At 37.3% G+C, this 14,938-nt stretch overlaps 1 protein-coding gene across 2 annotated transcripts in view; it reads left to right on the top strand.

Annotated features, from left to right (window-relative positions):
- The window catches only part of f13a1b (coagulation factor XIII A chain b), a 29,195-nt gene that overhangs the window by 11,653 nt on the left and 2,604 nt on the right, over window positions 1-14,938 (top strand). For both annotated transcript variants that reach the window (XM_039658413.2, XM_039658412.2), the window contains exons 4-12: window positions 1,780-2,028; window positions 2,158-2,276; window positions 3,948-4,055; window positions 5,098-5,275; window positions 8,025-8,163; window positions 10,485-10,588; window positions 10,673-10,761; window positions 13,361-13,514; window positions 13,583-13,858. In XM_039658413.2, coding sequence (XP_039514347.2) covers window positions 1,780-2,028; window positions 2,158-2,276; window positions 3,948-4,055; window positions 5,098-5,275; window positions 8,025-8,163; window positions 10,485-10,588; window positions 10,673-10,761; window positions 13,361-13,514; window positions 13,583-13,858 — 1,416 coding nt within the window. The remainder of the gene's footprint in view (window positions 1-1,779; window positions 2,029-2,157; window positions 2,277-3,947; window positions 4,056-5,097; window positions 5,276-8,024; window positions 8,164-10,484; window positions 10,589-10,672; window positions 10,762-13,360; window positions 13,515-13,582; window positions 13,859-14,938) is intronic.

Raw genomic sequence — 14,938 nt, 5'->3', positions numbered from 1 at the left:
TGCATGTATTTGACTGAAATTTCACAAGAGATGTCATTGTTCTGCAACCTCTAAGCACAATCAACACTTTCCCTTCTCGTTGGCACACTTCCCTTCAGTGGCAAAACCTTGTGCACTTCTCTTTTTTTCTTGACAATATTTACACATATTTGCACATTGCCACTGATATTTAAGGAAACTGAGCATGCGAGCTGACGGAAGTCAACTTGATGACTTGTTGAGCAAGGTTCTCTTTACTGGAAGATGATTTTAACAAACAACCAGACACACTTTTCGAGGAAACATAGTTGCTCAGAACAGACTTTGCCATACGCAACCATGCTAAAGTTTGGGGTCAGTAATATTTCAACTTTTATTCATGAAGGATGCATTAAAAATGGCAGTAAAGACATTTTGTTTCTATCTCAAATAAATGCCACACTTTCATCAAATTATACTTAAGTCAGTTTTACAAAAATATTAAGCAGTTTTCAACATTAAGACATTTTTTGTGCACAGAAAATCAACATATAATGATTTCTGGATCATGTGACACTGTGCATCACAGGAATGAATACAATTTTAAAATATAAAAGTAAATAAAAATATAAAAGTTATTTTAAATAAAATATAAAAGTTATTTTAAATTGTAATCATATATTTTTAGGGCTGTGCAAAGATTATGCGATTAATCGCATCCAAAATAAAAGTTTGTGTTTAAATAATACAAAGTATATGTGTGTGTGTGTGTTGTGTATAATTATTTTGCATATATAAATACATATGCATGCATGTATATATTTAAGAATTATTTGCACATACTGTGTATGTATATATATATATATATATATATATATATATATATGAAGAGTTCAGATGCAAAAGCCTCTAAATGCCATTTGAAATTTTCTTCTTTAATGATGATTTTTATCAAACTTGTATATTTAAGTTCAGTAATTTCACTTAAATAACAATTAATAGGTAATTATCATTGCCATTTAAGTGAAATCACTTTCTTTAAGTAATTTCATCTAAGTAATTTCACTTAAATAACAATTAATAGGTAATTATCATTGCCATTTAAGTGAAATCACTGAACTTAAATATACAAGCTTGATAAAAATGATCATTCTAGAAGAAAATTTCAAATGGCACTTTTGCATCTGAACTCTTCATATATATATATATATATATATACATGATCTATATTTTATATAAATATTTTAAATATGAATAACACATTTTCTTAAATATATACATGCATGTGTGTGTATTTATATATAAAATAATTAAACACAGCACACGCACATATATTATGTAAACACAAACTTTTATTTTGGATGCAATTAATCGCAATTAATCTTTGCACAGCACTAAATATTTTACAATATTACTGTGTTTTTTTTTTTTTCAAAACGTTTTTCCCCCCAAAGAATCTTACAGTAACACTTTACAATAAGGTTTAATAGTTAACATTAGTTCAAGTATTAACTAACGAGCAATATATTTATTACAGTATTTATTTATCTTTGTTAATGTTTGTAATGTTTGTTAACAACAGTGCATTAACCAATACAACCTTTGATTTGATTTTAATCATGTTTCAGTGATTTGAAATTAATTAAAACTAAAAGTAAGATGAATTAATGCTGTAGAAGTATTTTTCATGCTTAGTTCATTCTCAAATTGGTAATGAACCTTATTGTAAAGTGTAACCGATCTTACAGTGATGTGTATATTTGTGCATAATGACGAAGCCTGTAATGCTAATATTGTATTGTGATTGTGTTTGTGCACTAGGGCCGAGTCCTCAGTACAGTAAGGGCACATACATTCCCGTCTTCCCCACTGCGGATCGACAGAGTGTTTGGAGGGGTCGAGTCGTAGAGACCAGCGACAATGTTGTCACGATGGGCATCACAGCCTCACCAGAGTGCATTGTGGGGAAGTACATGATATATGTCGGTGTGGTGACGCCCTACGGCATCCGCAGGACCAGGAGGGACGCGAGCACCGACGTCTACATCCTTTTTAACCCGTGGTCATCAGGTTTGCATTTCTTTCTTTCTGGGAGAAGAACCCATATTATATACTGTAGACTCTTTGAAATTGAAATTGTGTGCATGTGTAAAAAAAAAAAAAAAAAAAAAAAAAAATTAACGGATGTTTCTTTGAAAGCTGATGCTGTGTTCTTGGATGACGAGGAGGAGCGTGAAGAGTGTGTTATGAACGAGCTGGGGATCGTCTATCATGGAGCGTACGACGACGTGTCCGAACGGGCCTGGAACTACGGACAGGTTTGCCGCGGCTTCCTTATACTCTTTAAATGTTCAGATGAATGTGTTCAAATGCACTTTTTTTCTCTAATGTTCAGGAGTAAATGAGTGCCTGCATTCATTTGGCCTACACAATTTATAAAAAGACACTTGGGACCCACTTAAGCTACGTTCACACTGCAGGGCTTAATGCTCAATTCTGATTTTTTGAAAAAATTTGATTTTTTTTTGCAAGGCCGTTCACATTTCCAATTAAATGCGAACTTTTGTGATCTCCTGTGTGAACGTGAAATGACCCAGAAGTGACCCGCATGCGCAGAAGAGTAATCAACGGTCAACGACGTCACTTGTTGTTTGTTTTTCTTTTTTTCCATATGTTGCGAGCTTTTGTTTAATTATTATTATTGCCACAGCCCATATACAAACACAGACAACAACTATTTTATCGACGGGCAAAGTTTGCACATAAATGTAAGAATTTTCCGATCCTCACCGACCTCATCATAAAACCCGTTTAATTGATAGTGCGTGTCCTCGGCGCTTCTTGCTTTGTCACCGGCGGCCGCGGTGCGACACTGGTGGCTGGTGTTGCCAGATTGGGTGTTTTTTCGCAACATTTTAATGCATGTTTACATGTGTTTTAGCCAAGTTTTCGCCTTGAAGGCTCTATAGAAATCTGGCACCCTACTGTACGAAGTTAAACTGACAGAGAGCGCACGTTCACAGACACCAGATGAACGTGTTCACAGTAATGTTCATCAGACAGTAATACGGTATATGAGGCACAACATTGGGGAAGAGACACGTCTGCAGCGGCCCATAACAGTGCAGAAACGCATTGGAGTTAGCGTGTATTGGAGATGGGTGCAGGTGCGTGCAATGACGTGCGGGTCGGATGTTTGTGACCTGGCCGTTCAGATTGAAGTCGCATTTCAAAAGATCGGATACGTATCGGATTTGGACCACATACCCAAGTGGGCTGGGTCGCATTTGAAAAGATCAGATCTGTGTCGTTCAGACTGTCATGAAAAAATCAGATACAGGTCGCATAGGGGCAAAAAAATCAGAATTAGGTCGTTTCAGCCTGCAGTGTCAACGTAGCCTTAATCACTGTGAAAAATCTCTATAACAGTTATTTATTATTAGGCGTGCACTTTTGTTATAAAATGTGCCAATATCAATAAACTAATAATTAGTTTAATGTTACGAACAATAATTGATTAATGGCCAATATTAAAATTCTGGTAACACGTACAATAAGGTTGCTTTTTATTTGCTTACATTAGTTAACACGAATTTAGAATGAACAATACTTCTACCGTATTTATTAATCTCAGTTAATGTTTACTTTTACTGAAAATAATACATACATAAGATTAAAAGGTGTATCTATTAACATTAGTTAACATTCACAATAATTTAATAGTACAATTATATTGCTCATTGTTCATGTCATTAACTAAAAATGTAATAACTTAATAAGTACAAGTTTATAATGTACAGTGTTATGGATATTTATTTTAAAACTGGCTAAAAATGACGTTTAATAGCATTATTAAATATTAGTGTTTTTTTTTATTATTTCAATTGAATGTTGATATGTGATGACAAAGGGATATTGTACATCCTTAATTATAACTAAAAGGCTGTAATAATATTTTTGCAATTTTCTGTGTTTTGTTTGTTTTCTAGTTTGAGTTTGGTGTCCTGGATGCCTGTCTGTTCATTCTGGATAAAGCAGACATGCCGCTGTCCAACCGCGGTGACATCATTAAAGTGACCCGTGTCGCCTCGGCCATGGTGAGAAACTCACACACTCGAACCGGAGAAACTACAGCTACAGTTTCCACAACACTGAATGATCCCCTTCACTTTACCATCTTACTGAGCTTCACTGTCCCAATGTTAATGTAAATGTAAATCTTACATATTGTGCCTTTAACCCCTCTGGCGCCTAATACGTTTGATTTTGACATCTTAATTTCAAAAGGCTATATCTTAAAAGTGATAACAGATAGATACTTTCTGTAAATTAAAGAAATATTAAGGATGACCCAAAGTTTATGTAGGGATTACATTTTCCCATCTAATTGGCATATTATGATGTCATATGGTAGCTGCAATCTTGGATTATAGAATTTTCATGACAAGTCACGTTTAAATTATAAAATGCAGCACTTCTTCCCTCCCAAAATGTCTCTGATAAAATGACTCACTCACACACCTACTCCGCTTTTGATCGCACTGATTCAATGCACTATAACTCGAATATTTTGTATGGAAGCATGACGTTTTTTTGAGTCGGGATGAAGTATGACATGTCTGCCTTCTAGTGGAGGGGAGGTTGAATAAAGTTTAACACCCAATTTGATAAAGTCGTCTGTTTGACTCAGTGCCGCATCTTGTTGAGTAAACTCGACCGTGGCGCCTAGAGGGTTAATAAGAATACATTTCTTTCTTGAACGCCACTGTTAAATGCTCTGGCGAGTAGATAAACATGGCGGACTGTTTGCAGCTCACTGTGGGCGGAGTCCATCAGCAGGTGTGGGTGGGGCCTAGGCTTTCATGACATCAGACTTCTTGAATCTGAAAATGACTTGTTCTGAGACACTACTAATGATTTATGGGGATTTAAAAAAAAGAAGTGGGTGGATTTTTACTATTCTTTACATTCACACATTCAAACACCATGTAAAAGGGAATTTTACATAACCGGTAACCTTTAATACTAAAAACACCCAGCCTTCCACATGATGATTTATAATGTGTGCTATTGGCGAAACAACACATCGTTTTCAACTTTCATTATTGTTGAGCTCATTTCTACCCTGGCTCAAAACAGATGAACTCCCGTGATGACGATGGCGTGTTGGTGGGAAACTGGAGTGGAGATTACACATACGGCGTCCCACCGACGTCCTGGACCGGCAGCGTGGAGATCCTCCTGGACTATGCCGGCAGCCGAGGAACGCCGGTCTGCTACGCCCAGTGCTGGGTCTACGCCGCCGTCTTCAACTCCTGTGAGAGCTCACTTCAACAGGACAAGATGTTCATTTATAGCTCACATGATAAGGGATAATGTACCTCCAGCTGGTTGTTATCACTGAAACCTTCAAACAACCGGCTGGATGTATTAGTTTATTAATGTTACACTGTCTTAGCTTGTATTAGACGCAGTGGCGTAGCCAGGGGAGGGGCCATGGGGGCACTGGCCCCTCCTGAAAACTGATTGGCCCCCCAGTGTGCCCCCACCCTTCTAATTGTCTGTCACTAAAAAATTCAAATCTTTCAGCTTGTAGTAGAATAATTCATGATTCCGCGTCGCGCGATGCTTCTCAAAACCACACGGTAAGTTGAAATATTTTATACAGCTTATTATTTTTAAGGAAAGACGATGTGTATTCACCCTGCTGAGGGGAATGCGCTAAAGCCTGGAGTGGAGGGAAAGCACGTTCCTCTCTCCACTCTAAGCATTCTGTAATCACTTCGCTCATGGTCCACTCCGGTTTTTCAATTCCCGCTCACGGAAAAACTGCTCCATGTTCACTCAATTAGTCTTAGATTTTGAGAAGTGCATGTCAGGCTACTGCTCGCTCGTTTGCTGCGGTCGTTTGATAGAAAACAGAACGCGGGTCAATATTGGTCGTTTCTCAATACCAAGAACGCAAACTTCGGAGAACGAACTCCCGAGGACGAGAGGACGCGAGTCCGGTCATTCTGCTAATGGAATAGCGCGTTCTTGATCGCGTCACTCAGCATGCGGCTACTCCGGTTATCTCTTATATGGTATAAAACACAACTTTGCTTCTTTTCATCAACAATAAAACGAAATACATTTAAAACAGCACTCTGCCTCATTTCATTTATAAATGGACATATTATCATGAACAGATTAATGGCCACAAAAATGTGGTTCAGGTAACCTTAACTCACATTGACTATCTTCACTGCATATATTTATAACACGAAATATAAAACACAACCCTGCTTCTTTTTGTTTTCATTTTAAAAATGTGAAACATTATTGATCATTAAAACTGACATACAAACAGACATGTATCGTTTTATTGTATTACACACAGTGAAGAGAATGTATAGTAAAAACATACACATATAAAGAATATTTTATATATTTTAGAATATATAAAATTACACAACCCTGTCTCTTTTGTTAAATGTCAGTTTTAATGATAATATCCCATTCAAAAGTATAAGTAGCCTAATAGGTAGGCTATAATAAGCTACAATGAGAAATAAAGTAAACAATTCAGTTAAACATAAGTCAGCTCTCTAATGGGTTACAAAGTTAAAGTTAAATAGCCTAAAAGTTAAATATATAAAGTTATGAAACTTCACTTTTCCCTCAGCCAGTTAGCAATGTTTGGTCTTATAAGATAAATAAAAACATGCACTGAAAAGTTATGTAGATGGTTGATTAGGCCTATTTGTCAAGATAAGTAATTGTTTTTCATAGATTAAAATAGCTTTTAAATTACGCAAACTGGCAATATTAGATCGGTTTAAAACATCTCTCCTTTAAACGCTATTGGTCTCGACTATTTAAATAAAGTTACAGGAATATGACTTGGCCTGAAAAAAAAAAAATCAGTCAAAAGAATTTTTTTAATTTAATCCCTGCATCCAGAAACATTCTCAAATAAAAAAATATAAAAAAGATGTTTAAATAAAAATGCATGATTAAATAGCAAAATAAATAATTAATGCTACTGGATAATTAAGTCACTGTTTCTATAATCCACATATATTACATTAAACTAAATCATACCTTTTTGAAAAAGTAGCTATCTAACAAAGTATTATGTGATATTTTACAATCAATATGCTCAAGACTAATTAGCCTTCCTCGAAATAAGCAGATTTGGTCTATTCATCAATGCAAATTTACTGCAACTGCTGAAATGCAAATTGAATAGGATGTGGGGAAAAAGATGTATACAATTTTATTACAGTTTTATGAATTCATTAATTGTGTATTTATTATATGAATGATTAATATAATTATGCATTCATATAAATAAGGCTGTTCTATTATTATTTGTGAGTTGGACACTAATACATTGGATTATTTTATTTATTACAGTTTTTCTATCACTTTTGTAAAGTGAAAAGTTAATATAAATTTTTTTTATTGTTTTGATTTAGAGCAGTAAATAACTGCTATTAAAAGATAACAGGGTATCACTGTTTATATAAATTTTAAAGCTTACTGAACTTGAAATGATTTGGATATCTATAGTTCTACATAAATACACAACATAAGAATGGCCCCTCTGTAATAATTGTGGCCCCTCTTGTGCCCCCCAGTTGAAAAAATCCTAGAATCGCCCCTGATTAGACGTAAGCTTGCTACACGCCACATAAGTACATAATTAGACACTAAATATTGATTTATTAGCTCATTCAACACAAAGTTTCCACAAATAAAAAAAATTCCTAACAAGCAGCTTTGAGCCCAGACCAACAAACACGTTCACATCACTGTAGTCATGTCACTTATTATTACACAGCTTTTCACCCCATAAATAATAACCGAGGGGCCATGAAATGGGGATTTGAGAAGTAGGTGTTTTAAAAACCTACCTGTTATTTATGTTAAAATCCATTACAGTGCATAAAACAATCGTTATAAACCACTGATTTTGACAACGGTCATTGTTGGCGTCGGCGAATAACTGACCAATCAGAACTGAGTATTTCGGAGAGCTGTGCAATTAGATTGCTGTAATTATCATCTCCTTCTTCCTCCAGTCTTGCGTTGTCTCGGGATCCCCAGCAGGGTCGTGACAAACTTCTTCTCCGCACACGACAATGACGGAAACTTGAAGATGGACATCATTCTGGACGAAAACGGAAAACTGGACCGGAATCGCACCAAGGATTCAATCTGGTTTGTGCTCTTCTACAGCCTGCAATTTAGCAATACAATTTTTTGTAAAGCCTATATAGATAATGCATTATAAAAGCATTTTAATGCACTAACTATGTCTTGTAGTTAGGGCTGAACGATTAATTGCATTTGCGATAAAATCGCGATATGATGAAACGCGATTTTGTAATCGCAAGAGCTGCGATTATACTGGTCACGTGACACGCGAGAGAAAAGCAGTCTGCAAGATAAAGCATCAACTTGCCACGCTACGCGGTCTGGCGTCCAGAAAAGAACAGTTTATTGTGTTATTTATTCTCTCCTCTCCTCAACAATCCTGGATCGATTCAGAGAATTTCAGAATCGAGTATGAGCTTATAGTTTTTAAACACAGATGCGTGATGACGCTGCGCGTGCTTTAGAAACGAACCGCGTTCTGAATCTGCTTGCTTCTATTTTCTCGCTCTCTCTCTTCCTCACTCACACACACGACACCGCTCGAACCTTCCAAAACATAGTAACGTTATTTCATAAAGTTCGGGACTGAACCGAATTACAAGGACATTCGCGGGCTTCATTGAACAGGTTTTGCCGCTTTGCTTGATGTTATAACGTTACACTTGCAGTGCGCGTTCTCTCCCGCGGGTATTTTCTTTACAAATGCTTCACAGAGGCATTATTTATGTCTTTTGGAATGCAGTTGGCTTATATATTAAAACCATTAAAATCACTGAGAAGGCTGCTTTCATTTTCAAATACTAACGCGTGCTTTGTGAAGAGCGCTCGTGCATGCGGCCGTGAGCGACTCATTGGTAAATGTACTTGCATGTCAAAATGCTTTTATGACGCGAAATTAATGTAAACACGGTCAGTTATATCTTAAACCAACAGGACAAACCACATTTACAATTTGAAAAGAGATATATGCATTAGTGTGAATGCAGCTTATCGTATTTAAACTGAGGGGAAATCACTCCAGCTCTTGATTGAAAAACATTCAGACAGCCTACTTTTAAATACTGAGACCACTCTTTCTTTATTGCTTGTAATGTTTTTTTTTTGTTTCTCTTTATTTACTAGCTTTTATATTTTGAAGCTATATTATTTTATATAGCCTATTTAAAATTCTTAACATGTAATTGCTTTAATTAAATGTTTTTTTATATATTTATTTTTTAAAGTATGTGTTTTTACACATGTAATTAAATTTTTTAAGAGTTATTAAGATTAATTAATAAGAAAAAAAGTAGATCGAATCATGAGCTATCTAAAGATTCCCATCCCTACTATACAATTATTTATTGCTTGTCTTTGTCGACTAATACAGAAGGTAAATAACTTTTTTTTTAAATCGCATATTAAATCGCAATCGCAATATTGGCTAAAAAAATCGCAATTAGATTATTTTCCAAAATCGTTCAGCCCTACTTGTAGTTGTCATTGTATGGCCTCATGAATAATTGTAAACACAGTTATAATACATTATCGAGCAAAGTGTAATCCGTTAAAAAAACATGACAAACAACCCATTTCAGAATCTGCAAATATTATAATGCATTTTAACTTGGGTTACGATTATTTATGAAAATATATTGCTTGATAAAGTACATTATGAATACCTTGACAATGCATTATACGTAAGTACATTACCAAATATGAGTTAAAATTGTACAATGAATTAAAATTATATACAGCATGTCATGGTAACATATTTGGCAGGGAAAAAATAAGTATTACAATTTCACCAAAAATGTGTTGTTTTGGATCACATGTTTTATATGTGGCACACATGTATTGACACAATTGCATAATATTGATATTGTAATGATCATCATCATGAGAGACATTAGTACATTCAATTGTTTTAAATATAAAGTGAAATTATGGTTAAAATCTATACAATCATGTACCCATTGATCATGTGAAACTTGTCTGAGAGGCGATTTGTGTGATGTTTTTATGGTATATATGTGTCTGTTGATTGTCAACTGTTCCATGAAGCTTGAATGATGATGTTTTATGGTTTAATATGTGTTGCTGGATTGTTGGTTGTATGTTTTCCTTTCCTGCCCAGGGACTACAGATGAAATTTAGCTTGTAGCTAATTCTGGTATGGCTGCATGCCATACTGCATGCCATACACTGTCCCTGTTAAATAAATATAATAAATAAATAAATAAATAAATGTAAGGCTGCTATTAACACAGTTCATTCATATTAGGCTTTTTTGTCCACTTATCATGAATTTGAGGAGGATTTTTTTGTCCATTTTGGCAGTACAAGGCCGTGTCAATCTGAATGCGGATTATGCAGTGAATGACTTGCTTTATCTTCATCCGTAGGAATTATCATTGCTGGAACGAGTGCTACATGGCGAGACCTGATCTGCCCCCTGGCTTTGGAGGATGGCAGGTTGTGGACGCTACGCCACAGGAGACAAGTGATGGTAGGACACCCCCCCACACACACACACACGCACACGCCATCTGTTTGTTGTTCTGTGATGTCATTGAGGCTGTTCTTCTGTCAGGTATGTTCAGGTGTGGACCCGCATCAGTGGCTGCCATTAAACATGGCCAGATCTGCTACCCGTTTGATGCCCCTTTTGTCTTTGCTGAGGTAATGCAAGCCATGTGACGAGCCCCGTTTACTCCCGGCATTAAGATGCAATTTAGTCGTTCGAATCAAACAGGATATATTCATTGTAACACAAGTAGACGAGGGAGACACCTGGGGTTTTAAACCGTCTCTTTTATCCACTTTCAACCACTTCTGTCCTGATCTCTCCGAGGGGAGGGTCTATGGGCGGGAAATGTTTGTATTTTTTTCACATCTTTTGACCTAATGGTCAAAATAATCTCACACAATTTACAAATGAACGCGACCGAAAAACACACAGAGCATCAGCTTTAGTTTCTGATCTGAAGAAACTAGCCCCGTCCACACTACTGCGTTTTCGTTTAAAAACGGAGAATTAAAACAAATACGATCTCCGTCCACACCAGGGTTTTATCTGCGTATTAGAAACGATCTCCGTCCACATTAAAACGACTGAAAACGCGGATCACGTGACCATTCACCAACACTGGACATGCGCGTGCCGGTGTAAACAGTGATTGACGAATCAGGGAAGGAAACGTCATGACTGATAACACCCAATCATGGAGTCAAGCATCAGCCCCTGCGTCAGCATTTCTAAAGTCCTACGTTTTGTCTCGTCTTCACTAAAACGCCCTCCGGAGATTCAAAACGCAAAACGGAGCTGCAGCGTTTCTAAACTTCTCAGTTTTAGGTCTTCGTTTTTCCCGTTTTAGTCTGGACGGGAGGTGCAAACGTAACAAAAGGTCTCCGTTTTTAAACGAAAACGCAGTAGTGTGGACGGGGCCTGAGTGTGTGTTAGAAATCAGGAATGGTGGGAAAACATTGAGCTTGGTACATTTTTGTAGCCTGGCTGCGCCCTCCTACGCACTTCCGCTCAATTTCATTTTACTTCAGTACTGCGTCTGGGATCGCTCCATATCCTTAGGTTTCCAGAAATCAATTTTTTGTAGGACCAATCAGCGAATAGAGGGAGTGGCTGAGAACGATGACGTTGATGTAAGCGCGTCAGTTTCAGTTCAGTAATAATGGCAGCGGAGAAAGACGTGAGAAAAGCTATTCGGTCCGTTGTTGGAAAAGAAACTGCCGAATATACAGAATTTAAAGCCGGATTGTTATCGTCTCACCTCTTGTTGCACAACTGAGGACCAAGTGAAGGAGGCAGAAAGTTTGGAAGTTTGTGCTGGGCAGCTCGTGCACGGTGACATTTTGGACGGACGGTTTAGCCTGGTGTTCGGAAGCCCCGAGTCCTGGCTGCTAAACTATTGTTGAAGATCGGCTCAGGAGTCATATGTCAGTCGCTCATATTCCCAACTGTATAGTTACTGATTCTTGTGATGAATAGAACATTTTGAGCCCCTTTGTGCACTCGTGCAGGAGGTTGGTGTGTCAGTTTTACATGTTGTAAATCATACAAATTGGTTGTGATTTTAAAAAAATAATTGTCATAAATAAAAATGTGAAAAACCATACTTTAAAGATATTTGATTTTCAGTTTTAGATGGCAATGGTTGATTTGTTTTACTAAAAAAAACTAAATGCCATATAAAAATGTACAAACAATATACTTTGAAGACCATAATTAAGGTAATTAAGAAACAATAAGACGTAATATGAAAAAATTGTTGTTTATTACACATCTGCAGATAGAGACAGACTGATCATTCACTGTAGCAGCTAACGTTACAGCATTTGCGGCAGATCAGAAAACGACCACAGCGGCGTATTTGTAATGATTAGACACAGCTTCCACCGTTGGATGTATCACTGTCCTTCGTGTCAAATATACATTTCGAATTAATAATTGTTCCTAGATTAACAAAACCTGCGGCGCTCGTAACATAATCCTCTTCGGCGCGTGACATACGTCACTCACGACACCCCGTTAGCGATTGGCTATGGCAGATCGTGAGTGACTTTGGGCAGATCCAATAGATTTGAACTTTAATAGTGAACCCGCCTACAAGGAAGGAAACGTTTCTCAATGGAGCGGTTCCAGACTCTATGTGGAAATGAAATGAACTAGAGTCTGGTTGAACCAGGCTAACATTTTTGGTCTCCAGCCGACAAATTCGGTCGATTGCGTTTTCCACAATCTCTGGAAGTGTTTGAAAGTGGACGAGCTCAAAACGTTTTAGACCCGTTTACACCTGTGTCCCGATCTGTTATACAAAACACTTCAGAATCGATCATCTGTTTATTCGTCAACATCAAACGTTACACCACTTCGTTCGTGCTCAAACAACAGCAACACCTCGCACTTCCGGGAATTTCATAATATGAGTCTCCTATTGACCAATTTTCAGTTGGTAAACATGCTGACATTTTTTTGTGGGCGGAGCTTAGGTGAAGGCAGAACGATCCCTAACGCTAGTTTGCAAGTTTTATTAGCTTGTTTTTTTACCAATGACTGGAGAAAATCCAATTTTATCTTAATGTGCAAGATCACTCAGTGTCTATTGACAGCGCATACAATACGGTACTGTAGATGCAGGTCTCCGAGTCTGCAGCTTCATACTACTCAAAAACGCTGGCAACCATTGCAAAACATGTTCATCCATCTATCTATCCATCTGTCTGCCTGTTCATCCATGTATCCATCCATCTAATCTCTCTGCAGGTGAACAGTGACGTGGTCTTTTATCGTAGACATAAAGACGGCACATTGGACGCGGTGAAGGTGAACACCTCTCACGTGGGCCGCATGGTCCTGACCAAAGCCGTGCTGCACGACGGCCGTCGAGACATCACCGATCAATACAAGTTTCCTGAAGGTGAGAGAGGTTGCTTTCGGATATAAATGTCAGATGACCAGGATGTTAAATCTTTCTTTCCTCCTCAGGGACCCCGGAGGAGAGGCGTGTGCTGGAGAAAGCGGAGGAGTTCGGCTGTCAGAGGGAGACATCCTCTCTTCCTAAGGGAGATGTGGATGTGGAGATCCTTAATCTGGACGTTCGCGTTGGGGACGACTTTGACGTGACACTGCAGTTTAACAACCGCAGCGACCAGCGGCGCAGTGCGGACGTGTACATCACCGGGACCGTGGTGTATTACACCGGAGTCCCGAGCGGCGAGGTTCTGTTTAAGACTCCCAAAGTGAAACTGGAGCCACAGCAGAGTGAGTCCTTCGTAGGAGAGAGTAGGGCTGGCCACACAAGTTTCTCGATTCAATGTTGATTCACAAGTTTGCATATCGATTCACTTGAATATTTATCAGTTACAGTACATTTTAAAGCTTAAAATTAGCACCTGATTTGAATAGTTGTATAGTTATAGTAATAATGACATAACTGTTTCGTTTTTTAAAAATCCTGTCATAACTTATTTTCATGACAGATTTATATAAACACACGATCAAGTTTATAGAACAGGTTGAGTTAAAATATAATGCATATATTTAGCAAAATGTTCCTCTCTTTTATGGTTTATGGTCATTGAGCAGCTTTTCTAAAGATAAACGTAATGCCGTTTTATTTACCGGTATGTATTTCTGTGGTTTCTTTTTACATAAGCTACTTTTTGATGTTCATTTGGAGCTGTAACTATTAGTAAAGACGACGAGATGATCGGTTTACATGCCGCTTTAACGGTGACCTGTCACGTTACATTGAAGAGTGCCAAAATGGTCAAATTCTAATACAATTGAGAGAATTTGAGAGCTAAGACTTTGTTTCACATCAAAAGTAACAGCACAAAGCTTATTGTAATTTATTGGTTGGTCAGCGTGATACAAATAATATTTAGTTAAAGGAGTAGTTCACTTTTCAAAAAACTTTTGCTGGTATTTTTACTCACCCTCATGTCATCCAAGATGTCCATGTCTTTCTTTCTTCAGTCGAGGTTTTTGATGAAAACATTCCAGGATTTTCTACATATAATGGACTTCAATGGGAACCAAATGGTTCAAGGTCCGAATAAGAGTTTCAATGTCGCTTTAACCTTTAACCTTTAACCACCAGACGATGAATAAGGGTCTTATCTAGGACCCTTTGAGTCATGACTTGAAAAAAGATTTGTTCATTTTGATGAACAAGTTTGAACAAGAGTCAAGGACACTCATCACAGAACAGAGCAAGGCGAGCATTTGTGCTTATAAAACGTAAACTTTTTTATTTATTTTTTAAATGAGCGATCGTTTCGCTAAATAAGACCCTTATTCATCATCTGGTTTCGTTTAAAGCCCTTTGAAGCTACATTG

This window comes from Pimephales promelas, chromosome 1 (genome assembly GCF_988280905.1).
Source record: "Pimephales promelas chromosome 1, fPimPro1.hap1.1, whole genome shotgun sequence".
In the NCBI taxonomy this organism is placed as follows: Eukaryota; Metazoa; Chordata; class Actinopteri; order Cypriniformes; family Leuciscidae; genus Pimephales; species Pimephales promelas.
This window is presented reverse-complemented; position numbering and strand designations above follow the sequence as displayed.